General features: G+C 46.8%; 1 protein-coding gene across 4 annotated transcripts in view; it reads right to left on the bottom strand.

Annotated features, from left to right (window-relative positions):
• cnksr2a (connector enhancer of kinase suppressor of Ras 2a) overlaps positions 1 to 26,320 on the bottom strand; it is a 112,657-nt gene that overhangs the window by 30,391 nt on the left and 55,946 nt on the right. For 2 of the 4 annotated variants that reach the window (XM_015341501.2, XM_015341502.2), the window contains exons 9-13: positions 21,990 to 22,136; positions 14,865 to 14,998; positions 14,389 to 14,594; positions 8,323 to 8,412; positions 3,893 to 4,107 (exon numbers count right to left, since the gene is read on the bottom strand). In XM_015341501.2, the coding sequence (XP_015196987.2) occupies positions 3,893 to 4,107; positions 8,323 to 8,412; positions 14,389 to 14,594; positions 14,865 to 14,998; positions 21,990 to 22,136 (792 nt within the window). The remainder of the gene's footprint in view (positions 1 to 3,892; positions 4,108 to 8,322; positions 8,413 to 14,388; positions 14,595 to 14,864; positions 14,999 to 21,989; positions 22,137 to 26,320) is intronic. The other 2 variants (XM_069189904.1, XM_015341505.2) reach the window with 1 other exon arrangement.

The raw sequence follows: 26,320 nt of genomic DNA, 5'->3' as shown, positions 1-26,320 counted from the left end.
ACACTCTGTATACACTCAGCGCATGTCCTGTGGTTTTGAGACAGTACGGCACGAAGTGTCATCCTATTCTTAAACAAATTGTATTTTGCATATGGAGAAAGCTGCACTTCATCACAGAACCAGGACACTTGAAGAATGTCAGGTGAGAAGTTGCGACAGAGATTGATCTGTATGACATCCTACCTGGCACCTACAGTACCAGCGAACAGGCACGCGCTTACAGCAGGTTGAGCTCTGGAGCCTTGAATGATGTGGCTGAGGCTGTGGCTGCGATGTTCCTCACATATACTCATCTGCTAAAAATAGGTGCATCTTCTGGCAATGTTGAAAGAAACCCACTGAGCATCACTATAAATACAAATCTGCTCCCTTCACTGGAAACGCTGGAGCACACTGCAGCTGGAGCAGTTCCAAACCCGCCTTGCTGCTCTTTCCCAAAACTTGCTGTTACACAAGTGTATCACTGTTAATACAGTACAAAATATTGCATTTTACCAGTCAATTATTCACTTTCACGGAACACCATGGTACCGTGGTACTTTTAGGTCAGAAAGTCTCCTGTCGAGCTGTGACTTTCTTACAGCACCACCCAGAAGTCTCCAGTCACAGTAATTTACTCTCCTAAAGCCTGCAATAAGGATAGGTGAGTGAAAATTACTTCAGTGGTTTTATATATCATCTTTCTTGATTGAGTCAAAATCAGTGTTTCATAAGGTTAGAAAACATGCCTCTCTCTACGAATGAATTCTGCACATGAGGTTTTGCTGCATACTGTGTCCTGCACTGGCTTGGAAACTTCTGAGTCTGGGACAATACAAAGGTTTGAAAGACTTTGTTTCTGCATTCTACCCAACCATGCAGGAATGGGACTGGGGTTGTGGGAGTCTGAACTGATCAGGCTGAAGCAACTGAACCTTTTCTAGGCTTGAACACAAAAGATCACGTGAGGACCTCATAGAAATATTCAAAATCCTCAAAGCCACTGACAACCAGCAGACTTCTTCACAATGAACACCATTCCTGGCCACCAACTTACAACATATCAATTAGCTACAACCTACTAAACAGGACCGACTGGCTCCACCAGTACAGGTGGTACCTTATCATCCAGGCTTGACCAGACTGAGCCATCAGCCATCAGATCCTGTGATCAGGATTGCACATGTTGGGCTGCACAGCCGGGCAAGCGACCCACAGCTGGATGGGCCAGCCTCACTGGGCAGGTTCACTGGGCAGCCTCATGCTTGCAGGGCCACCAGTGACAGTCCTCTCTCTGTGAACCCTGTGAGAGGTGCAGGGCAGGTTTCAGCCTGACCAAAGGCATATGGCACAGCAAGGGGAGCCAGCTTCCTTAATCCCTCCCACGGAGGTATGAGGGCGGTACAAGGTAGTCAGACTGATGGGCAATGAGCACTTTCAAAATGCAATTTTCTGAAAAGAAAAATAAATAGCCATTCACTGCTTTTTAAAAGGAGACAATCTAAGCAAAAATAAAATAATTAGGGCAAATGTGGCACAGATAACACCACTGCGAGTCTATGCACGAGACAGGATGAGAAAAGCAGCAGCCTGGAGTCAATCCGCTATTAAATCCATCTTCCATTCCGCTAATACCACCGCATCAAAAAGAATACATCTCAAGGCCATGACTCACGACATTCATCCTGACTCTTCGTCGTAGGTGGGCCACAAGCGCACAAGAGTGTAATAAAAAAAAAGATGTGCTGCAGATAATTCCTGCTCTACACACTTCACAGATTTCCACATCTCGCCCACCCTCTGAAACACCTCCAGCTCCCTTGCCATTCGCCAGCCTTCACAACCAGCCTGACTGTCACGGAACACATGGTGCAAGGAATTCATTTTCCTTCAGATGGCGGCTGACTGCAGCTCGTGTTGGACAGCGCCATTCACATTCACAAGGAGGCGCTGTGCAGTCTTGACATGATGTACAACAGATGTACATGCTCTCTGTTTCTGAAGCCGTGGGGATGAAATGTAACAACTAGTACAAAAGGGTAGATTGGGTTAAAAAAAGAAGTGAGAAATTGTCCACAGATCCTTGCTGTGCTGGAAGGATGGAGATTTATGGGCGAAAGCACACCAGGTGTAGGCAGATGTCCTGGAGGCACAAAAACAACTAGGAATAGGAGGCTCACTCCTGCATCCCGTACCTTCATATCTGCGTGTGTTTGTCAAAGCCCAGTAGGAGGTGGAGAATCGTCTAAAAATCTGAGCAAGGCACGAGCATTTAACAGCAAAGGCCAAGAACTTTGTCCAGCCGCTGAACGGGTGTCATTTTGTTAAACAGCTGAGCCCCAGAGAGACGGCAAGCCCAGGGTCTTACAAGCAGGTGCTCTTTGTGCAGCCAGCCCTTCGCCGCGACAGAGACGGGGAGCTCATGGGTCCCGCAGGTGGTGTTCGCTCAAAGGCGGCCTGTGAATAAGGGCTTCTCAGCTGCAGCTCGGTGACGCCGGACGCAGGGGTGGCAGATCGCCGTCTCGCCGCCCGCGGCGCGCTCTAATTAAACCGCTGCGAGAACAGCCCCGCCTCGCCTGGCGCCCGCGCGCCCATTACGCGCCCAGAGCCTGACATGTGCCAGAGACATGTGAGGAGCGGTGAGACTCGCCCCCCCGTCACAGACGCAGAACAGACTGCTGGGCCCCGGCGACGCGGAGAAGACGGCCATCTGTCTGGCGCACGATTCGGCTCGGGAGCTGCAGGAACGCGTCCTCGCAAAACCCGCCTAGTGCCCCCACCTGCCCGAAGGAAAGAAAAGCGGGGCGCTTGCAGCGATGCAGCTCCTGAAAATTTCCCCGGCTTGCTGGCGCAGTGCTCGTCTTGGCAAGGGGCAGCTCTGCAGCTCTGCAGCCTGGGGAGGGAGCAGTCTTCACAAGACAAGGCCTTCGCACCCCACGAGGACTCACAGATGCTCCTAATAATCCACCAGGTAGGGGACTTGTGACACACCGGTTTGACTCATACGACAGTTTTACTGGCCGTTTTATTGCGCAGAAAAAGCCAGGTGTAATCATGCGTCTTAAACACCACGATGTAGCCGGGTCGAGCCGCCCCACAAGGCAGGAAACACGTTCTGTCGCCCAGCTCTGCCGTAAAGAGGAAATGAGGCCAGACCGTGCGCAGATTTTGCTCCTGGATTTGAAAGTTTGCTCCCCAGTGAAACAGAAACGGCATTAATGATTCAAAATCAGAAATAAACAAGCCAGAAAGCAATTACGTGTGACCTAGCATAACGGAAGAACTGCAATTGCAGCCAAAGCTCACGGTTGGCAAGAAAGTCCATAAAATCTTACTTAGGATGGGAATAAAGCTGCTGGAAGAATCCGGCTTCTGCTAACAGGACAAGTGCATTTGAATCCACTGCAGCAAGCTAAACTCCAATCTGACACCTGGTTCCGCCAGACAAAAGGAAAGTCCCTTCACTCTGGAAGAGCAATAATGCAATGATTTGGCTGCTCTGGCATCATAAAAACAACCAAATACCTTCCCGGGCATAAAGAAATGTCCCGGACTGACGAGCTAAACAAATGAAAGCCTTTTAGTCTTGAACAGAGAGTGAGGGGACCTGTAATAGCACTGACAATCTGCAAAGGCCCTGACAAAGTCAACCCAGCGGACTTCTTCAGAACGAGCAGTCCGACAGCCACCGGGGCACAGAGCTGGAAACTCGATGACAGCAGGAGGCCCTTATTCGCCCACAGGGCTGTGGAACAAGCTGCAGCGTCCCGCCCGAACCCCTGGATTCTTCCAAGGAACAGCTGGATGAGACCCTTGAATCTACACAGGCTTGCTGTTCCCAGGGTCCCCCTTTCGTCCGTGCAGTAGCAGCTCTGGGCTGCCCCCTCGCCCCCCCTGTGTCGATCCCACTTACGTGGTAGAGCGAGGTGTCCGGGTTGAGGGTGGAGAGGGACTCCTGCCTCATCACCTCCATCTGCAGGGCGGGCAGCAGGGCGTAGTGGCTGGGGCTGCCCCCCTTGTCGCCCTTCTTCTTCGACCTCCTGCCCGTGTCCCGCTTGCTGCTGCGCTGGGTCATGTACTCCTCGGGCGGCGCCTTGTCCTCGCTCACGTATCGAAGCAGGGAGTTCTCTGTGCGGGGCAGGACACGCGCTTGTCAGGGCTTAGACACGCTAAACTCTCACGCGCTACTGTCACTGAGCCGGAGCTGGGCCCAGACACACACACACACACACACACACACACACACACACACACAAGGGGAAGGTCTCCGCAGATCTGCTCCGGGACAACACGTGATTGCAGTGCGATAATGATCGAAACTGCTCCAGGATAACATTTTTGTTTGGTAACAAAAAAAGGATTCATTTTTATTTTCCCATGTAAACAGATCTGGAAGTTGGAAGAATGACCCCCTCTGTTTGTAATAAGACTGGAAGGCAAAGGAACTACAGGGCGAAAAGGGAAGTCAGTGCCTTTCTGATTTGCATATTATTGACACTTGCTCTTATTTTATATGCAAACTGTACACAAGAAACTCGGTCTCCCACTGTCTGAAACTTGCCCGACTCTGCATTCATGTTGCAAGAGGTCTTTAGAAGGGACGCTGGCTTAGAAAGAAAATGCTATTTTTGTCACGGGTAAGATCGAAATACAGAATATTGCGGGCTGGACACATCATGCTCTTCCATCTTTCATGCCCTTCTGTTATTCGTTTGCAAAACGAAGAGCAATAAAATCTGAGTAAACAAACAAAACCCGATATCCAGGCAGCAGTTTAAGAATTATGCTGGCAAAGAACAGGAGACTCTGGAGTTCTAAATGTAAATAACCAGAATAAACACTGTGTCCCTCACAGGAATCATTTCTTACAGACGAAAGCCCTCCCCTGTAACCCTAAGTTTCTGTGCTCACTCTGTCGGCCCCCCTGCACGCAACAGCCCCACCCCCTGCCTCCTCCAGACTTCACAGCAGCCAATAGGATGCTGATCACCCACGGCCCCCTAGCATCTCTGCTGTTAATGTTACTATAGCAACAGAAAGGCTTCAGACCAGCTATCTTCTCTACCATTAAAATAATAAAATGATTATTGTTTCTTCTTCTTATACACGGAGAGGAGAGGGAGGGGAGACCAGGGGTGAAGCAGCAAACTGCAGTAACCAGGAATGACCTGTGGGCAGCATTGTGAAACCCAATTTATTAGAAGATAACAAGGTCAGACTGACTGCCCTGATGCACATTCTGAGCATTATTTAAATGCGCAAGACAGCGACCCTCTTCTCTCCCCAGTGGTTTTCGTTTTGGTTTTCAAATGTACAGACGTCAACCCTTCTCCTCTGCACGTATACTTTTTTCCCCCACAAACCTTCAGCTATTTTGGGATTGGGATACGTGTTTAAGACATGCAACGCGTACGACAGTTGGAATGCAATTAGGTGAAGAAGCAGGTCAAATTAAGAAGACGTTTCCACTTTTCAAAGCGTGCCTGTTATCTCATAACCATCAGAATCCTGCCCTGCCACCCCTGCCTCTTTCACTGCCTCGGTGACGACAGGGGTTTCCATCGGTTACCAGCCGATCTCACGCTGCTCTTGAAATTCAGATCACATTTTTTTTTATTAAGATTACTCATCGATCTGAATAGTAATGCCTCAGTGGCACCCAAGAGACAACGGAAGCTATATTGCTCCACTATTCATAACTTTCTGCCTGTGAGGGTGGTGAGTCAATTCAAAAGAATAATAATTATAAATAGGCTGCATCTGAAAAGAAATGATAAATGAATGCAATGGCCTAAGACTGAATTTATGCAGGTATGAATCACACCATGACTATATACCTGCTTCATCTTTCATGGAATATACTTCAATGTGACCCTAGCCCTGCCTGACTACAGCACAACCACACTGCTCACGGGGCTGTGCTCTCCTGTCAGGCTGCATCGAATCTTCACTGCAGAAAACAGCCAGATGCCAGGCCTGCAAGACCCTGCCGATCAGCCCCAGACCAAGCTGCTGTCGCCCAGTAAAGCCGTTAATCTGTGGTCACAGACCAGCACCTCTTCAAACAGGTGGCTAGAAGTGCCGAGTGGAAAACCCAGCTCTCTCCCACCCTCCCGGGCCAAGTTCCATCTAGCCAGGCCGTGCCACAGGTACATGAGACTGGTCTGGAGGGTGTGAGATAATGCCACATTTCTCTTTCAGCCCTCACTCCATTCCAAAGACAAATGACTCGCTGTGTGCCGAGAGGCCCTGAAATACCATCACACATCAGTTCTTTAATGTCACTCCTTCAGGGAATAAAAATAGAACATGTCAGAAAGCCTAATGCAGGAGAGAAGAAAAAAACAACTCCGATATTAAACAATACGCCTGGGAATGTCCGTCTTGCTCATTTCTTTTCAGGCCTGCTTTCTAATTGCTCTGTCATTTCAGAAAGAAAATCACCTCACATCTGTAACGTAGAATCAAGATTAATATGCTGTCAGGACACTTTGTGTTCTATTCAGTTTACTGGGGTTCAGCATCTCAAAAATCTGGAGTGTGATGCAAGGAGACAATGGAGTTTAGCAGATCTAAGGAAAAAAGTGAATGAATTCATAAAGGAATATGTGTGATCTAAGAAAATTTATTCTTGGTTCCCCCAAACAAGATGATATAAAAAAACACTTGTGTTCATGTACAGCGTAGTTGCCACTAACAATCTGCCAGTGATGGGGACATGCTGTCACAGAAAACCAGACACAGATTTCAAACAGGCAGCCGTATTTGAGTTACGTCAGAAAACAAAGGAGACACTCGGAATGATTTCTCCTTTGGAAAAAAAAATCACGCAGATCGAGGTTATACTCTCCAAAGAACGCGCTATAGCTGAGAAGTAATTATTTTATAAGCAGGTGCCTCTGAATGAAAGCTGGAGTTTCTCAGGCTGAAGGGCTGAAGGATGCCCAGTGGACTGAAGATGCCCTGTCCTTTGTAGCAGACTCTCCTTCCATGAGCACATCTGGACAGCTGTGCAGAGAGCCAGAGAGGGTGAAACCAGCCTGCTCCCTGGGCCAAGGCACTGAAATAAAAGGCCTCATCCCAACAACTGTGCGGAGCGAGAGACTGCCTGAGCAAGCCAGGCCGCAGAAGAAGGGACTGCGTGGATTAAAAAAAGAAAACGGTACGAGAAAATAATTCCTGGGTCTCACGCACATGACCAACGCAAAGGAATGGGCTGAGACTGTGGGATGCTTTCTGCCTCCACTGCTCATATTTCATAGCCAGCATTAGTAATGTAGTGCACGCGGGGGTATTTAGATTCTCCACTGGTATGACAGGTCGCCTTTAACCTTGCAACATGGAGTACAAGACCTACACACACCAACCCCCTGCTTTCACCTTTCATAAACCTACGAAGAGCCAAGAATCTTCTCCCTTTTAATCTTTGGGAATCTTTTCCCTGATCAACCCGAAACCTTAACCGGCCTACCTTTAAAGTGTAGCCGATCAGACTTTAAGACCTGTGTACTGAGCCTTTTAGCAGAGCGCAATGACTGAACACGGCCGCAGCCAGATTCCCTCTCTCCCCCTCGTGTGAACGCCTGTGCATCTTCTCTCTCTGACGGGTCTCCAAGCCGCGCGCCCCCAGATTCCATCATCCCAGGCAGATGAGACATACACCCACTCTGCTACAACTGGCTAAAGAGCTCTGACGCTGTTGGCGAGAGACCGTGACAAGGCTCTGAGCTCGGAGACTCAATCTCGGGAGCACCACAGCTGGGCCAACCTTCCTTTTAATCAGGCATATGCATTTGCTCAGACGCAGCGAAGTTGCTGTTGTTTTTTTGAAGGAGTAGAATATCTAGTGCTTCTATATCTGGTTTATGTGTTCCGGCCACTTGTCTGTTGAGCCCCTTTCTTCGGTAATCACCCTGTGACAGGACATGGGGAAGCTAATCATCCGAAAGCAAAATAAAACCTTGTACAAAAGTCATGTACAAAGTGAATAATCAAGAGTTTTTGACACCCTTCCATCTCTGAATAGAAACATCCATGATGAAAGATAGCGAGTGTGTTATTTTCATGATAGCATGTTTACTGCATGTTTCTTGCTTTGGTATGTTATTCTACAGTACTTTATTGATTGTGTGCACCTCTAAGTCACCCTGGTTAAGGGTGTCTAGGAGCTAATAATAATTATAAAAATCTTCCTGCATCACCTCCGCCTTATCACAGAACTGCATCTCAGCTCTCATTTCCTTCCGTACCTCGGGTCGGTGTTGCGTGGGGAAGCTTGAGCTTCTGCCACGCTGCGGAGGCTGCAGCCCTTCGTATGAGAAACGCCCCAGCTCAGACACTCACCTCGCCTTCCTTCCCTCTTCATCTTTGAGGGGTCTTCATAATCACCGACCCAGTTATACTCCACCGGCATAGAGATCGGCCTCAGCCGGCCTGAAAATGAGAAAACAGGCCTCAATACCACATCTCCCTGGTGCATCGGGGGATCTCTCGCTCTGCCCCATAACAGATAACACTGGAGCTGCCAAGATTCGTGCCCGCTTCAGAAGGATGCCAGTCTCGGAGAAACGTACATTGCTTTTCTTACTGCAGGACACAGTAGGAGACTGTCAGATAATGTATTCTTTATTGCACAACACGTACGTTTTTACACTTTTATATGACAACTATTAAGCTATTTTTGCTGCTATGGCAGCATTAGTTTTCATAAATACGTGCTGGGATTTTAACAATGAGGAAAACAATGTTGCCGTTTTGTGGAGCATTCCCGTTGCGAAAGCCCTGCAAGTGGTTTTCAGGAGCTGCAATTAGAATGTGAGCCCGCAGTGTTAAGCACTGATTAAGGGCTGTCCAAGTCTCAGGAACGCAAACACCCGGTGAGATCTGGTGCAAATAGGAACACTTTGTTCCCATACACAATGTGGACACCAGAGGGCGCTAACATTACTGGTGTCCACTAGACAAAGCCTTAATGGTTAACACATTGAGATGATATAGCGCCATCTGGTGTACACAGCCCCCCTTGGGGATGGGGGGGATGGATCCCATGTGGAAGTGCACCAAAATTCACTCTCAAGCAGTTGTTTGAAGAGGCTGCCTAACTTCATAAGCGCTCAGCAGTCGCCATTCACTTTAACTCTAAAGTCTTGCTGACACATAAAAACAAGCAGGGATGTATTTTTTTCCCAGACAACAGAGCACCTAACTCTAGTGCTGGAGCAGTCCTCCACTCAGCAAGCAACCCCCCTGGACAGGCAGGACAGAATCCCCCACTCCCAGTCTTCCCGCATCAGCAAGTGTTAAGGTTAGAAAAGCCTTAATGCTTTTCAGGTCAAACAGAACTGCAATTACTCTTAATTTTTAGGACTTATCAACCTGAGCAAGGTAATTAAGCAGACAAAAAAATCTAGAAACCTTATCAGCAGAATTGCTATGCATGATGGGAATTTGTGAGATCTGACTGCAGAATATTAAATGTATCTTGTAGTGAGGCAATTGAGTCACGGTTTTCTCCTACCCATCCTCAAATTCCCATTGCGTCCATTATCTTGGCCAGAAAAAGCCAGGTGTGAAAAATGTTCACAATCCCGATGCAGCACCTGGAGAGGTGTAAGGTGTTTGGAATCTCACCACTTAAATTGAAATAAATGTGAGGCCACAGATAACTGTGCGAACAGAAATACTGAGCAAATGTCAAGGACATTCATTAAAGAGCAACAGCCACTCCGAGATGGGATAAGAAAGACTCAACCCATGCTCAAGACTCCGAGCAAGGATTACAGAGCTAATGAATTACTGTACGGTGACGCTTACGCGGTGCGTGAATATCCGATCATCTCAAGGTGGTCAGAGGGGCAGTGTGAGACACACGGACCCAATGACCTAGGTGCTACACCCCTAAAGACGCCGAATCGGGGTGACAAAAGAAAATGTAACCATGCCGCCTTCTCCTCCTTACTGTATCACCTCTACCACTGACAACACAAACACTGCAGCTGCTGCTAAAGCAACGACACCGGGCCGATGAAGCAGAACCACGAAGGCATGCTTCACACAGAAACTCCGTAGGGCCACGACGCTCAGATACGCCATCCGCAGATATGTACAGTAGCAGGGTTGTGAAGAGTGCCATCAACTCTCCCTCCCCCACCACTGCCCACGACACTGCCCTCGGCCCATCTAATTTTACTCAGTGCTCAGAGCGGGGCTGCGGAGGCCGGGCTCCGTCTGCGGAGGAATTGGTTTTCAGCTCACATGGGAGAAAACCCAATCACAGCAGACTGTTACAGTAAGACGTCTGCTATTGTTTTACAGCTCTCTTCCCGGAAAAAAAAAAAACAGAACAAAACAAGCAGTCAGCACTATTCAGACCCGTGGAGGAGTACATAAAGGTTAATTCCACACTGCAGAGCAGAAAGAAGACACAGCTTAACAGAAGAACACAGCGTTTCATCTGTTAAGCCTTCAACGACAAAGATGGGTTACAAAAAAGAGGAGGCCACTGGTCTCATCGCACCCATTTAGTAGTATCTAATGGGCCTCAAGCAGCCATTTCCTGAAGGCAACCAAAGTTGAGGCTGCTCCACAACCCACAAACATGAGTGAGTTCCTCCTGTACTCTTCTTCCATGTACTCCTATTGGCTCTTCCGATGTGAGGTACCTGTATACTGTATTAACAGCTGGAATGCTGCGCTTCTTGTTGGTACGTTTCAGCGCGGATTCAGCCTTTACTTATGCAGTTCCCCTGGCTCACTATCTAGAACTGCGCGGAAGCCCTTCAAGCTTAATAAAGTCATTAACGTCATTCTTACATGCTGTACGCAGAAAGAGACATGATCTGAACTGCAGGCCTCGCAGGTCAATACCGAGTTCAAGCCTTAGCTACTGTACGCAGGGATCACTGCACAGGCGCCGCGTCCAGGTCTGTGCAGCACAGTATCAGCACAGAGGACAGCAAAGAGTGAGTAAACTGAGCCCTACTCTCAGAAAAAAAGCACAGATTAAAATCTGCATGTAATAACAATAAGAACACATTATATCTATATAGCCCTCTTCATCACAAAGCATCCTGAAGCACTTTCACAGACGGGGGGGGGGTGCTCCTATCCACTGCGGAAAGCAATTTGAAAGCAATTAAGATCGAATGAGACAGTTAATCTCAGAACCCAAATCTATTTTCAGACACGATGTGCTCATTCTCACACCCATTGCTGCGCACTTCATTTCCAGGCATTTCAACGCTGCTCCCTCACCGTCGGTCTGATATACGCGGGGGGTGGGGGGCTGATGATCTAACATTCCTCGGGGCTGGGGCAAGGGTGACCCCCCAGTATTAAGCCCTGGATTAAGAAAAACGCACACAAAATTCAACCGCCCACACGCTCGTTCTGGGTTCGGTCGCAGGCCCCGCTGCAGTAGTACCGTGATGGCGGTAGTCTTGCAACTCCGGCATTAGAATTTCAGACCACAGAGGCTCCGGTGAACCAGCCCTCCGGAGGCTGGAACTCCTCTGCTGGCCTCCTCCTGCCCGGCTTCTTCTCTGGGACACCCAGGTCCCCAGCACAGCCCTGTCTCCCACCCTGCACTCCTCACGCCAAAACCAGGCCTGAGGAGAACCTTCCTCACGCACTGATTATGTCGTATCTTAAAAAAAAGCGGGGCGCCTCTGGCTAGAAAGTTGCCGGTTCAAATTCCACGGCCGACAGAGGAATCCTCCTCTGGTGGGCCCCTGAGCAAGGCCCTTCACCCCCACTGCTCCAGGGGTGCCGTATAAATGGCTGACCCTGCGCTCTGACCCCCAGCTTCTCTCCCTGTCTGTGTGTCTCATGGAGAGCAAGCTGGGGTCTGCGAAAAGATGAAATCCTAATGCAAGAAATTGTATATGGCCAATAAGGTGATCTGATCTTATACTGTAGCTAGCCTTCTCATTTGCATTCGCACACGTGTTTCTCCCCTTCATCCTCTGTTCCCCTGGCGCCCATCAGCTCTGTCAGAAAAGGCCTTTGCCAGTGATCTTCGCTAAATGACTGAGGTCTGCTGGAGGGCACACAGCTGCTGCAGCAAAGCCCACAGAGGTGAAGGTGAGAAAACTAAGCTTCTGTTTTTCTCAGAGAAGGCCAGGCAAGAGACACCCAGACATCACGAAGCCCTTTTCAGGAAACCGGCCAGTAGGGACTGGTGTATCGAATGTTTAAAGTCTTTACTGGCACGTCAGCTTATAGCCCAGACCGGACATATATAAAGCTCGCTCAGCAGAAAAAGAAAAAGAAAACCCAGAACCCCAGAGAAATGCTTTTGTAGATTCAATTTCCTCAGTCCCCGGCAACGTTCCCTCGAAGCTGTGGGCGTGTAGCATAGGAAATTGAACCATGCACCAAAAAATTAAATACCAAAACAAAAATATGATAATAATAAAATAAACACGGTCGTCAATTGAAAAATGCTAAGTGGACCACATGAGACTGGCTGCGAGAGACCCAGCTGGGCTGTGTGCAATCTTATTGCCCCTCGATAATCGATATCTCTGCTCCATGACTGGGCTCTTTGAATCGCTGGCCCGGTCTTTTGGATCTCTTTGTTTCTATGAGAATGACTATATTCACAAAACTAATTGTAGGTGGGCAATTTTGCATACACTAAATTTAGTGCGCACAAGTTTGAGTCACTGGGGGGAAAAGTTTGCGCAACTTGAAATTTTTGCGCACACAGGCCATTAGAAATGAGAGGGAACACTGGTGCCCGGTGACCCGTTGAGCTGTGTTAGTATTCAGTTCCCTCAACAGGAACAGCAGACTCGCCGTGACAACTCTGAAGTACGGAGAGTCAGACATCCGCTACCCCGCTGCAGGCCTGAGTCCCGCACTCAAACGCTGGCTTTCCTGGTCTCCTCAAAGCGCTGCAGAAAACGAGGGATTGTACCATTGTCTCGTAAAGGCCACCTGTTTTCCTCCTTCACTGCGCCTCACAAGAGGAATACGAAAGGCTAGTACATACAGTAGTTACAAAGAAGCATGTGGAGAGTCTGAACAGAATTCAGATTAGAATTCCCATTTCCTCCTAATAAAGAGACCCTTTTCATCTGATTTATACAGCGGCGCTGCCACAGCCGTCTTCAGTTTTGTTTAGTCTTGTCCGGCTGTTGTCCAGATATTTGTTTCTTTTATCTCTTGGCTTGCGGTCTACAGCTCCCCGTCTGCTGGCTCCCCTGAATGGCTGGCAGGTTGTGCTTCCCTCAGATACCGATCTCCGCTCGTCAGGGACCTCAAGTCACACTATTACAATTGACAAAAATTCTGCTGTGGCTCTGATTAACGGACTTCAGAGGATGACAGATAAGGCTGCGATTCCGGAGCAGTTAAAGGCTTAATCATTGAAAATGCAGTTTAATTAGGTGTAGACTACCGGCCTCGGGCAGAGGGAAAGCTAATTATTCTCACTGTAAAGCCAGAAGAAGCTCCATTTGTTGAGCTTTTGTCAAGTCACCTGTTCACAATGATTTTGTGTTTGTTTTTATTACGTGAGGTATCTCCTCATCTTTAGTCTACCAGTATGCCCAGAACAGACAGACTGCACAGCTGTTTCTCCTCTTTCAAGGCAAAGTATCTGCAGGTTGGCCGCCCAACGGAACTGTAGCTCTGTGTTCCTGACAGATTTGAAAGAAAAAAAAACTTAGAGCATTATTAATTTATTCAGGAGGCTTTGGCCAGAAGCCAACTCCATCTCTACATTTTATGCAGCTGGATATTTAACTGAAGGTGCCTGAGTCAAGTACCTTGCTCAACGGTATAACAGCAGTACCCCACCTGGGACTCGAACCCACAACCTTCCAGTTACAAGCACAGAGCCCTGCCCACTCCTCCCCACCGCTGTCTATAACCCTGCATATAAACTTATGTCCACTGGACAAGAGACATGCTGAAACGTCTGTCTTCTTGTGCTCTTGTTACACATAAGAAGAGAAACGTCTATGCACTGAGCTTTCCTCTCTGCTCATGTGTGAGGGAGTCTTGGGACAGCTCGGATGATTGTCTTTCATTACCAGGTGGGCATCTAGCAGCTGCAAGCTGTTGACTTTATATGAGCCACTCAGCTCAATAAGTTGTGGTATCTCACGAGAAGGGCATCGAATTCTTCCTTCACTAGTGTTTTCATTAGTCTCCCAAATTCCTAATTCACTGCTGCTACTGGTGGGCAGCTGCGGCTCTAGTCAGCCTTCAGGTGGTCAGCTGGGCTGGAGATCGAAAACTGTGTTTCTCCGCCACGGGACCAGGCAAGTAAATGAATCTGAAGACCGCGGGGTCCATCATCGTGCCTCGCCATTTGCCGACATGAACGGAGCTGGGCGACAGAGAAGGGAAACGTCAAGTCGTCTGTGCAGGAGGAGGAAGACGCGGCCAGGGCAGCCTTACCATACGTGGGCGTGGCGTCGCGGCGGCTGGGGCCCCTGCCCTTGTCGTACTCGTAGCAGTAGAGCACCGCGTCCTCCTCCAGCACGGTGAAGCGCTTCCTGTACTCCTGATCCAGGAAGGAGTTGGGCGACTCCGAGCCCTTGGCCACTGGGATCCCAGCGTGGTGCCGGGTGATGTCGTCGCTGGGCAGGTTTCCCTTGTCATCGCTGAAGCATCAAGCACAGCAACCAGACATTAGCCCCGCGAGCAGACCTGGGCAAGCCGTGCAGTGTAACCCGGCATGACTACAGAGTCATGAATGAGCTCTGAATGTACTGTGTGCAGTGTGAGCTCAGGAATGTACTGTATACAGTATGTACTGCACTGTCTGTGCCTTCTCTTCTAAAAGAGAGAGGCACAGACAGTATGGTACACACTGTACCCCATACAAAGACAGGCATGAGTGTCTAGACATTCCGGTTTCAGAGGCTCTGTACCGGGGTGTGTAGGGCTCAGAGGGTGGCGGAGGGATGAAGAGATCCTGGAGGGCGGAGCTGTCCCGCTTGGAGGGCGTGCTGATTGTGCTGGAGGGCGTGGCCACACTGCTGGTGGGACTCTTGGGGATGATGGGCTGGCAGGAGAGACAGAGACAGCGAGTGGGTGAGCGGCACGGTAATTAGTCATACACTAATGTTAGCTCATTCAGACGCCATCATCACGGCCATTAAGGCTCTTGCATCAGTGTAATGGCCTTCACAGGCAGCTGCCAGCTACCTGCTACAGAGAGGAGCTGCATGCTGAATGGAAGACATAAAGAGAGTTAATTTCCTCAGTGTCCTCAGTTCAGCATTCTGTAGTCAATGATCTTAATCAATCGCTTACACAGCAAACGACGCCGGCCTGCACTTTAATTACAATCGCGCTGATTTGTCTCGACTGGAGGTCGACTGGAGCCCCCTCAGCACACAGCCCCTTCAATAGCACTCCTTCCCCTTGCTTCCACTGCTGCTGCTGGTGTCACGGACGTCCAAAGGGGCTAACCATGGGGAGCAGGAGAGCGGAAAAAGACCCATATGCGTAGCGGCGAGACGGGAAAAAGGCCCGGGCTCATTAGTGCAAAGAGTTCAGGAATGCCGTATAGAAACCTAGGCCCTCAGGGAGCGGACGTGGGGCGCCCTGGTGCTAGGCGGGTCTCAGGACATCCGAACGTCAATGCTGAGCGAGGACAGAGTGCAAGACCCGGAAATATATAGCCCAAGGGAAAGAGAGGGACAGGAAGGACAGCAGACTGGAAACTAGGGACAGGACAGAGAAGGAGCGCCCTCTGGCTGCAGAGGGCGTGACAGCTGGTGAAAGTAACACCTCCTTCAGGTACTGCACGGCACTAAGCTGAAAAGGACCCGCAAAGGACTGCAACAGGCAAGGCAACGCTTTCACCAGTGTGAAATGTGTTAATCATCAGCAAACCTTTAACGAGATTAATATTTCCTATTCAAACCCACGACTTTGACGCGATCCCTCATATCTGACTCTGTTGACACTCAGAATTGATTCTTAGGACACGTCAATATAATGATCGCTTTGGATAAACTACCGGACAGATCAGTCACTCAACCGGCACTAATCACACACATCTTTGACATTTAATTAAACACTTTATTTGGATAATATTTCACTCTTCAGCATCAGAGCGGTGATTTGGGTTATGCCTGGCTTCACTGCACAGTACGCATTGCTGACCATCAGGATGAAGGATAATATTAGTTACAATCAGCATTTATTACGGCACCCTCGGGGCCTTCCAAATTCAATTTCTTTCCTTTCCTTGTGCTTTTACCACGTTACGTGATTTTGCAAACAAAACAGAATTAACAGCCAAATGCCCTGAGAACTTCCATGTCAACAGCAGTGTGCAAATTCAAACAAGAGAAACCTCCCAAAACGTAGCAAACAATAGAAACCTAACCGGACAGAGACATTCTATCAGCTGGGTGTTTAGGTTGTCTTCTTCCAAGCTTCTTTTTCCAAGAGTACCATTATGCTCCCTCTTGTTTTAATGAAGCTGTACCAATTTTAAAAGTGACAAATCTAGCAAGTGTGTGGATAAGAGGGGTTTCTTTTAATGTAACAAAACCCTGGATAATTAGTTGGATTTTAGGAGTTTAGCTATTACAAACTCTATTACAAATTGGAGCATGTTTTCAGCCTGTCTGACAGCTCAGTGTTCTACAATTTCAGCATTTATTTTTTTATTATGTGAGGTCCCTTTAAACTGGACTTTAGTTTAATAATGATAGAAAATGTTCTATATTTGGAGGGGCAATGAACATGTTTTGCTGCAATGTTGGGATCTATTCAAGACACAATGAGCGCTAATTGGATTTCAAAGGGAGGTGTGTGACTAAAATAAACAGCACGATCATTGAACAATATGCATACCGTACCACTGAGAAGAGCTACAGGAACTGTCTCCTACTGTACAGAGTGCATCCATTTCCAAAACTACAGCCTATGAATTAGAAGCCATAGGAGAGTCCTGGCCTAGCTGGTATTAACCTTATTGAAGCCTTCACACTGTGTCTCACAGCTGAAGTCCCTCACCAACAGAAAACTGTTATTAGCACAATTATTACATTTAACAAAAGAACTAAGAACCTTAGCTGACCAAGAAGACTAAGGACTCAAACTTGTCTGGAAGACCACAGCACTCTGTATTTCTACAGATGCCATTTACTGTCCACCAGTTATCCAAGCTGCAAAGACTCATCATCTAAATTGCTCTGCATACTGGAAAGCCAGGTTTACTGTTGAATTATGAGTTGGAGGGTCCTCCAGTCAGAAAACCTGGATCAGCATCACTCTACATCACTGGCCTAAGAACTGCTAATCAAATTGTTACAGTAAGTGCATAACAATATCCAGTCCTGAAATCTGGAATCCAGGTTTTCTTTGTCTCCTTTAATTATAAACAGCTGTTCACCTGGCAGAAGTGTTAAGCAGATCTAGTTTAGCTTTAATTGGACCAGCGGACCCCTTCTCTACAGCCATAAACTGTTGACAATTTAAAAACTCGCTAAGCTGAGAACCCCAGTCCTACATTGTACCTAAGTCACATCATAATACTGAACATATTTATCCTTGAACAGAGAAGACTGCAATGGGACCTGATCCAACTCTCCAAGACTCTGACAAAGTCAACCCTGAAGACCTCTCCAGAATAAACCGTGAAACACCAACTAGGACAGACCCATGCAAACTCCAAACAGGAGATAATTCTTTTTGTAAATGTTGTGGGAGCCTGGGACAAGCTACCCAGCCAGGTTGTTGAAGCTGATACCCTGGCTTCTTTCAAGAAATTGATGGATAAGATCAATTAACAAATAACTAGCAAATAGGCTACAGTACATGGGGCAATTGCTTGTACACATTCTTATGTTCTTTAGCCTGTGATGGAATGTTTCTGTGTTCTAGATTGTTTTAATAGGCAATAATAGGCAAAGAAATCTGAAGAAATACATAAGAAGGGGTTTACTGGGCAGACTTCTTTCTCTGCACAGTGCCCTGAAATCAGCTTTAAGAGGATGAGCGCAGTGTCTCCTGGGAAAGTCCATGTGCACACTGAACTGAGTGAGTGCATGTGTGAAGTGGGTGTCAGGAACAGCTCTTTCCGGGCCCTATCCGGACAACAGGATCCGGAAGGTGGAGAAACAATAGGGAAAAATATCATGCAGGAGTAGGGATGGAGACAGGGGGGCGTGTCCGAGAAGTGCAGGTGTCCAGGGGAAGCGAGTCCGGGGCGAACAATCCAAGCAAAAATCCAAAAGGGAAATCCAATACAGGAGTCCAAGACCAGGGGATCCATCCAAAGTCATTAAAAACCAGAACCGGACGGGACCGGCAGGGCAGGGAATCAGGAACAGGAAACTAAAATCATAACAGAGCCAGACGCGGCAGGACCCCCGGGGCTCTCTCGGGATTCAATGAGACGCCTGCGTCTGGCTTTTAAGGTGGGGCGAGAACTACAACAGGTGCAGGTAATGGGGCAGAACAAGGAAGGGCTGGAGCGCCCTTAAGAGACGGGAGTAGTGATCGTGACAACGGGTTCGACATCTACGATTTGAGATTGCCCACCACAATGAATTCTCTCTGCCAGGAGACACTGATTAGTGTGGGTGGGGGTTTAAAGGGGGGCAATAGAGGGGTCTTCGTCACTAGTGCATTAACAACCCCAGCTCTCTGCACCCCTGTCTCTGTTCCCTGTCTTTGAACCATGGCTGTAATTGAACAAGCAACGCAGGAGGGAATTTATTTACCCTTGAAAAAGGTTTCATTTAACGAAGGGATGAGGCCAAGGCAAGATCAGTGGTTAATTCAGTACACACTCACTTCTGACTGCCACCACAGATCAATTAGAGGAAGATGGTCCTTTTCTGGCAGATTAATTGCCTGGCTCCCCAGTCAAGTATGCCTTGATAAACTAATGTGTCAGTGTGCTGGAGACAGGCAAAAATCAACAGGATCGGTCTCCTTAGAGACATTTCCTGATTAATCTGACGTCTTCTCCTTCAATGATTTACTGTAAAGGGTATGAGGTCCACCTGAAAATTGATTTTTTGAAAATATGACTAGACTTGCACACTCTCCCTTCTTAGGCTGCTGTTATAATAATATCGGTATACAATAGCATTGTTTTCTAAAGATGGTCCTTCATTGACTACCTGAGCTTCCCAGCATAGTTCTGCTATAGTCCACCAAACAACCCGTTTCACACTCCAACTGAAGACAGTGCAGTGAAACTGGTCTCCTCGGTCGACTCTGGGCAAACCAAGACATTAGCTTGATCAACAGGTTGAAATCAGAACTTAAAATATTTAGAAGGGAAAGGGGGTAACACCGGACCTTACTTTGACTGCTGTATGTTTGGAAAACAAGACTACACGAATAATACCAACACATCACAAGGCACCAGACATAGTGGAGGGGAACCACTTCGTGCATCACGAAAGGAACGCTTCTGCACCAGCAGCCCCACCACACAGCTGATCAGGGGTGGAGTGGGTGAGTTTCACCAGTGGAATTAAGGAGCAATGTTACGAAAGTCAGACTGTACAAGTTCCAGTGTAGCAAGTCTGTGTAACAGGGCTCAGCACGCTGGAGGCCTGGAGTTATCCACTGTCCAGGGAGTGCTCAGAGCCCGCGAGTAACCAGGATCGCACCCCAGCAGGGGCAGGGAGAGCTGCACTTGTCACTTCTCACACTGTAAGTACTGTCCTCAATAGGAAAGAGCAAGAGAACACTTAATAACATCAAGAGGACTGCTGTCCAGACAGAACCCTGTTCTACCACCGATCTCAGGAGCCCGCACAAGCAGGAACGCATGGACCATAATTCATAAAGGTCATCACTTGGAAGTCTGATTAATATCCTGCCTTGCTACTCATTTTATCCTTGCAGAAATCAGACAGCATGCAGAGAGGGAACGACGCTTACAGTATCTTGTCATTATTGGATTTGCAGTAGACCTACATGAGAACCACATTTTCCATGCTCACACCTCAGCTAAACCTGTCCATCCCAAGAGCCATTCGCAAGGCCACACAAAAACAGTAACCGTTCGCGGAAGAGAAGGACTGGATGTTTTATAATGCTGAAAACAGCTGCCGCAGGCAGGCCTCTCTGAATGAGATAGGCCTGGGAAAATTAACAAACGAACGCTTTGAGCAGCCCAAACCACGTGACAGCCAGGCTTGATGACAGATGTGCAGGGACAGTATCAAAACGAGTCAGGCACCTCGGCGGGCAGCTGTACGGCCAGCCAGGGGTCCTCTAACATGTCTGCGGGAGTGTGGCTGGAGCGAGCCGAGCGGAGGAGGCACAGAAACGGGAGCCGACAGCTGGAGGCGGGCACGAGGGGAGCCGTGGGCCGCTTGGATCTGCAGCCGTCTACTAGCCTCGTCCTTGTGCACATTACACACGCTGCTTACTTCTGGTCCCGGGGAGGGAACGAGTGAATGAGGGGCTGGGTGCAATGGGAATGAGTGGCTAATTAGTCTGAGAAAAATACTTGATTTACAGGGGAATTTGGAATTTACAGCAAGCAAAAGTTCTGAGCTGGAACACAGGGGGCTTGATAAACAAAAACACCCAGGTAAGAGCAGCTGAGAACTGTCCTAGCCTGGCAGGCTGAAAACTGGGGGAAGTAAGGAGTCCTTTCACAAACAGCTCAGCTGGGGGAAGCTGGATTTAATTGGTTTAATTAGTCGCTGCGCGGAATTGAGATACTGTACATGCCAAGCTGCGACAATCCTGTGGTTAGGATGAGTGTGAATTGAGAGTGGGAGGTAAGAGTTGCACAGTTTATTTTTTGTTGTTGTTTCCATTGGGGATTCATTGTGCCACCTCCTTCTCTTTGTTCTGCAGCTGAAAGAAGGGCAGCTTCATCCCCGCCAGAGCAATGAAATCAACTCGGAGAAACAGGGACTTTTCCACAACTGCAGAGTAAACCCCAGATATTTTATCCTCCCTGCTCACCAACAATGTGAAGACAACCGACAATTGTTTAGTTAGTACCTTGTTGCACTTGGACACTACAGAGCACTCAGGCTTTCTGTATTCAGTGTTATCGCAGTTCACATTCACATCAACAAAGCAAAACATTTCATAGCTCAGAGAACTGAGAAAACACTCCAAACTTAGAATGATCTGACCAACCATATTCGCCCACCCCTATCAAAGCCCTGTCCTTAACGTGCTTACTCTGCTATTTGCTAGGATATGCAATCAATGAGGCTACACTGGAAGACTGAGGGATTTGTTATAATTTCTGTCTCAGAAAACATAAAAAATGACTCTCAGAAGAGATTCAGTGAATTGTTCGGTCCCTGAAAAAACCTGTACGTTGAAAAGAACCAGCATGTTACATCTCAAAGACACTCTTGGTGCTCCAAAAGTCCAATGACAGCAATTCTGTTTTTTAGCTCTTTGGCAGCAAACTGAACTTGAATTAATCCAGATGTCAGAGGTAAACTTTCCACAGTGCCATACTGCGCAAAGTTTAATCTGATGTCATTCTTGCATTTGATGGAAGACTTACAGGATTTTTACATGAACAGATTGAATCCTTCTATCGAGTGTTTATCCAAAAGAAGATTACATGAAATCTGTCATGCAGCAAGCAGTGCTGGGTGGTTTAAAAAACTGTTGCATTACGTTTCCTGCCTTAGAAAGGGAAAAAAAATGTTTTGTGAGGATTGTAGAATGTGGAATGAAGTTAAAATCTTGAAAGTGATGTAGAGGTGGCGTTGGTTGTTAGAGTAGAAGATTTAATTCATGTGTATACAGCACATTCTTCTAAAGCCATGAGGTGGTGGATTAAAACTTAATGGAGACAAATAATATAGCCTGATTAATAATGCTACATTTTTATTTCAGGAGAAATAATGTGCATGTGAAAATAAGCAGGGCACTGTAATGTCAAGTCCATCATGGTTGAATCAATCAATTCAATCATTTGTGTCGAATCATACTTAAAAGGAAACAGATAAACAGCTGCACCAGCAGATCATTCAGTTACAGAAATACAGTCCCTATGACTTGCTATAAGAACAGCTAAACTTCCTCACCTGCAATGCAAGAGGCTTCCATCGCATGTTCTTTAGTAAAGCCGGGGCAGATGTTAGCATGCTTTGAGGTCGCTTTTTCAATGTCAAGATCACACCACTGGGATCTTCACGCAGCGCGTTTACCAAGTTTTTCAACTGCCACCCCACCTAGTGACCAACAAATACATAAATCAAACAAACACAGTGAACGGCACGCATCAGACAGTGTCCCGCCCGCCCCCACTGGGCCATACCGGACCCGCTGGCCGCCCACACAGCTGGCTGCTCCTGCCCCCCCACCCCGTGGAACCCGGAGCCGGTCCTGAGCCAGCGTTGGAGCCCAAAAGAGACAGGCTTGTGATCGAGCGGCCCTGCTCCTTTCTCACTGCTTTGTGCATTTGCAATTGATTACATAGAACATCCAGTACATTTCTATTTCTATGAGGAGGGAGCAATTTATTGATTTTCCATTTTTTTTTAGCCTGTAGTGTTCAAAACACAAACTGTCGCATCTTTATTCTGCTCATGCAATTGCCAGGCAATTGTATTTATAGCGTGCACTGAAGTGGGAAACAATTTAAAATGGTTTACAAACAGCACACATACAGTAGCTACTTCATACAAGTACACCTGCTGAGCACATGCAGAGGGGCTTTAAAAACATAACAAATGCTATTGGCTCCGACAATCATTTGGTGCATTTTTAAAACCCCTCAATACAGCTCTTTGTGCATTTACATCTTCCACAACCTGAAACTGTGCATCAGGATATGCAGTGTACAGCAAAGCAGTATTAAGTAAAGAACGTATAACCCCAAAACTCTTTGTGCTCAGTTTATTCTGCTGCCAGCAACTTAAAATGTTTATTTGGATAATTTTCCCCTCATATACAACAAATGAGTGAACATACCTGGACCTTTGCACTGATAGTTTCATTATAAGCTGTTTAACTGCAATTATTATCCATGCTGCTATTAATCACTCAGGGAATTTTAGCAAAGAAGGATATAAGCATTATTGTGCTGACTTAACGGGTATTCTTTTGAAGATTAGAGAGTAAGCAAGAAAGATACTGAAACAGAACACTTCTGCGCTCGGATGAAATGGATCAAACAAAGGATACTCTAAATGTCACAAGACGACAGCAGTTCATTAACATCACGGCAATATTCTTTGAGGACTTCAATTTTAAATTAATTATCTTGGAAATAAATATTAGTGGTTAGTGCTCAAATTCGAAAGTATGAACCTTTTTATCTGTATTTGTTCAGTACATGGAGCCCAGACACAAAGCAATTGCATTGTCACAGTTTGTTTTAAATAAAGACTCTATCTATTATGCTGTCTGTAGTACTACCTCTACTACTACTAATAATAATATTTTTTTGCATTTACATCATGTAGCGCTTTATATTCAAAAGCCATACTGTTCAAGCCCACAGTGGAATCTGGGATTTTGGTTAACACCTATCTTTTATTGACAACACTATACATTAATCCTTTCATCTGAAGGGCAGGACCTTCTACAGCACAGTGACCCCAGGCAACATATTGAGGCCTGGAAATGGTAGTTCAGAAAGAAAAGCGCCACTATGGTCCTTACTGCAGTAACCTGGAGCTCTCCCGTGCCAGTACTAACCAGGACCAGCCTTGCTTAGTGTCTGAGATCTGATGGGATCAGGCAGCAATTCATAATGTGCAGAGGTCTTCAAAAAGGCTTCTCAAACACAGGGATTGTCTCCAAGACAATTGGGGACAAACATATTGTGAAAAACATATCTGCTGTTAGTTAGGTACTCTTATCTGACTGCTTATTGAAGTCTTTCACTTATGCAAAAAGCCATCTATTTCAGAAAATAGTCCTATTACATAAACATTCATCTACTGTACCAAACACAGTAGATACAAATACACGATTTACTCCCTGGAGCATCTACTGTACGTCATATCAAAAGCAAACAGAAAATGGCCACTGAACAATAGCTGTAGCCACTGTGGTTTGCCTGGGCCTGTGCAGCTCTCTGCCTTGGCGGCAACTGCGTCTCCTTCTCCTGCTCTCCCTCAACTCCGGCTCCAGCACATCGATCCTGCTCGGCTGCTGCACAGTCATTCCGTACGCTTGACGGAGCAACAGGGTCATCGGCAGCCTGAGCAAAGATTCAGTCTGTGGTGCTGCGCTCTTGAACAGGAAGGCAGGGCAGTTTTTTGTACAGTACTTCTCCTATACTTGTAATCGTTCTCGTTTGACCCCATTTTAGCTCTTTCGTGTCTTGTTTTTGAAACATCTTTCTGTGATGGTTTCATCAGATCCTAATAGCCATCGTGGGTCTCACATCCACACAGAGGCTGTCTGATCCAGTGCACCTACAGTACAACAGAGCATGCACAGAAAACCACCTTCCTCTGGCACAAGCCGTCTTCTTCGACACAGAGCCTAAAATTGTTTGCAGGGCATTAGGGTGGTATTTTCTTAATCGGTGGTTAATTTGTTCACTGTGAGTGAGTTCTGTTTGCTCCTCAAAGCCATTTCAGACAGCAAGGGGAGCTACAGAATATTGCACAGGCAATGCACTGACAAGCCCTTTAGCACCCTTCCTCTTTTTGCTTAATTACGGTAACGAAGAAAGAAATAATCTGTCCACATCTGCAATTAATCTCTCCTACTCTCTTCAGAAGTACCAGAAAGCCACCACCAACAATTAGACCTGATTAGAGGTTTAGAGTGAACACACAAACAAACAGAACACTCCTTCAATACTTATTGCCTGTTTAATGCGAACCCTTAACCTCAAGTAATAAGACTCACACATCTACTGTGGATACAACAAGTGACTCCACAGGGGAAGCATCCCATGTCTGGGCACATGTTTTGTAACCATTGCATATCTCTTGATCTTTTTCCGCGTGGTTGAAAACAGGAAACGGGAGTCTGAAACAAGTCACCTGACAATGCTGTCCGAGCCAGAAATCTGACTTCTTTCAGGACACGGATGGAGATCCTTAAATAATGTGCTCTTGTCTGTCAGCATTCTAATGCTCTAGGACATCTTTCTCCTAGTCTTTGTGAGGAAATAATTCAGGCAGCAAAGGTTTGAAAAGGTGCAAACATCTACAAAATCAAAAAGAAGATGGATTTTAGACTAAGCTGAGACATGCAATAATATTTGGCCAAAGCTCCAATGGGCAGATGCCAGACATCCTTTGTGGATTTCACTACTTTGGAAAGGTTTCCATTTTGAATGGAGCATTCATCCCTTACAGCTCAAGCATTAAAATTTCAAAAGGGATTCAGGCAGAAGATAAAAATTAACTTTAAAAGGTTTAGATGTTCAACATTTGCCCTCTAGAAATAAGCGGTGCACGCCAGTTACATTCAATACACATGACTTTTCCTTATCTTACGACACATCTTATGGCATGCGCATGAATCAAAGGACAAGGCATTTAATAAGAAGAGCCCTTCCTCCTGGCCTCACTCTCATCCTTAAATGTCAGAGTACACATTCTGCTCTTTTCAGAGTTGCATATTGCATTATGTCACCTTCTCTTAACTAAAACTTCATATTCCACTTGCTACGCTGACATTGTGACATACCCGAGTACAGTACAGTATAAATACATTTACTGTATATTGCATCTTATTCAAGCCCACCATTAATTAGCACCATGCTAGATTTTATGCTTCACTATATGAAGAAACACAGTGAATGTAAGATTCACTGGTGGGAGAATTCTCACTGGCTGTCTTTCAAGCAGGCTTGTCCAACGCTCTCTTATAGAACACTTAGGAATTCTGAAACATCCATGGATGTTACCATTCAAACAAACACTGCATTCACAGACCCACACTGGACTCTTCTTGTGCAAACCTAAGACCATGCTTACCCTAGGACAGGAAAGGCTCAACTTAGGCATGTCTGCTGAACGAATATCATTTGCATATGGAGCACCAGACCTGGTGACCTTCACAGCACTCCTGCCTATTCGTAAACTTGTGCTTGTGTCTTTTACCACAAACTGGAAGGTTGCACTAAGATGCCGTCTCTCCCGTTTAAAAGTTACATGTAACTCTAGTGTAAGGAGAAAACTTTCCAATGGAGTACAGGAACAGCTCCAGATCCCAGAGATGAAAGTCACCCTTGTGGAAGTGTACCATGGTTGATGCCCATGTAAAAAATACTCAGCTTTTTCCTTGAGTTTCCCATTCTGCTCTCATGCATTGATTTTGTTCTGCCCACAGTATACCTTGGCTTGCATCACACATTAACAGAACCTCTTCATGTTTTCCATGGTCCTGCTGTAATTTCCCTGTACTGTACTACACTGGTCTCTGCTTTAACCACAATCGGCAT

The sequence above is a fragment of the Lepisosteus oculatus genome, chromosome 5, assembly GCF_040954835.1.
Source record: "Lepisosteus oculatus isolate fLepOcu1 chromosome 5, fLepOcu1.hap2, whole genome shotgun sequence".
Taxonomy (NCBI): Eukaryota; Metazoa; Chordata; class Actinopteri; order Semionotiformes; family Lepisosteidae; genus Lepisosteus; species Lepisosteus oculatus.
Note: the sequence above shows the minus strand (reverse complement) of the source record. Positions and strands in the feature narration are given on the sequence as shown.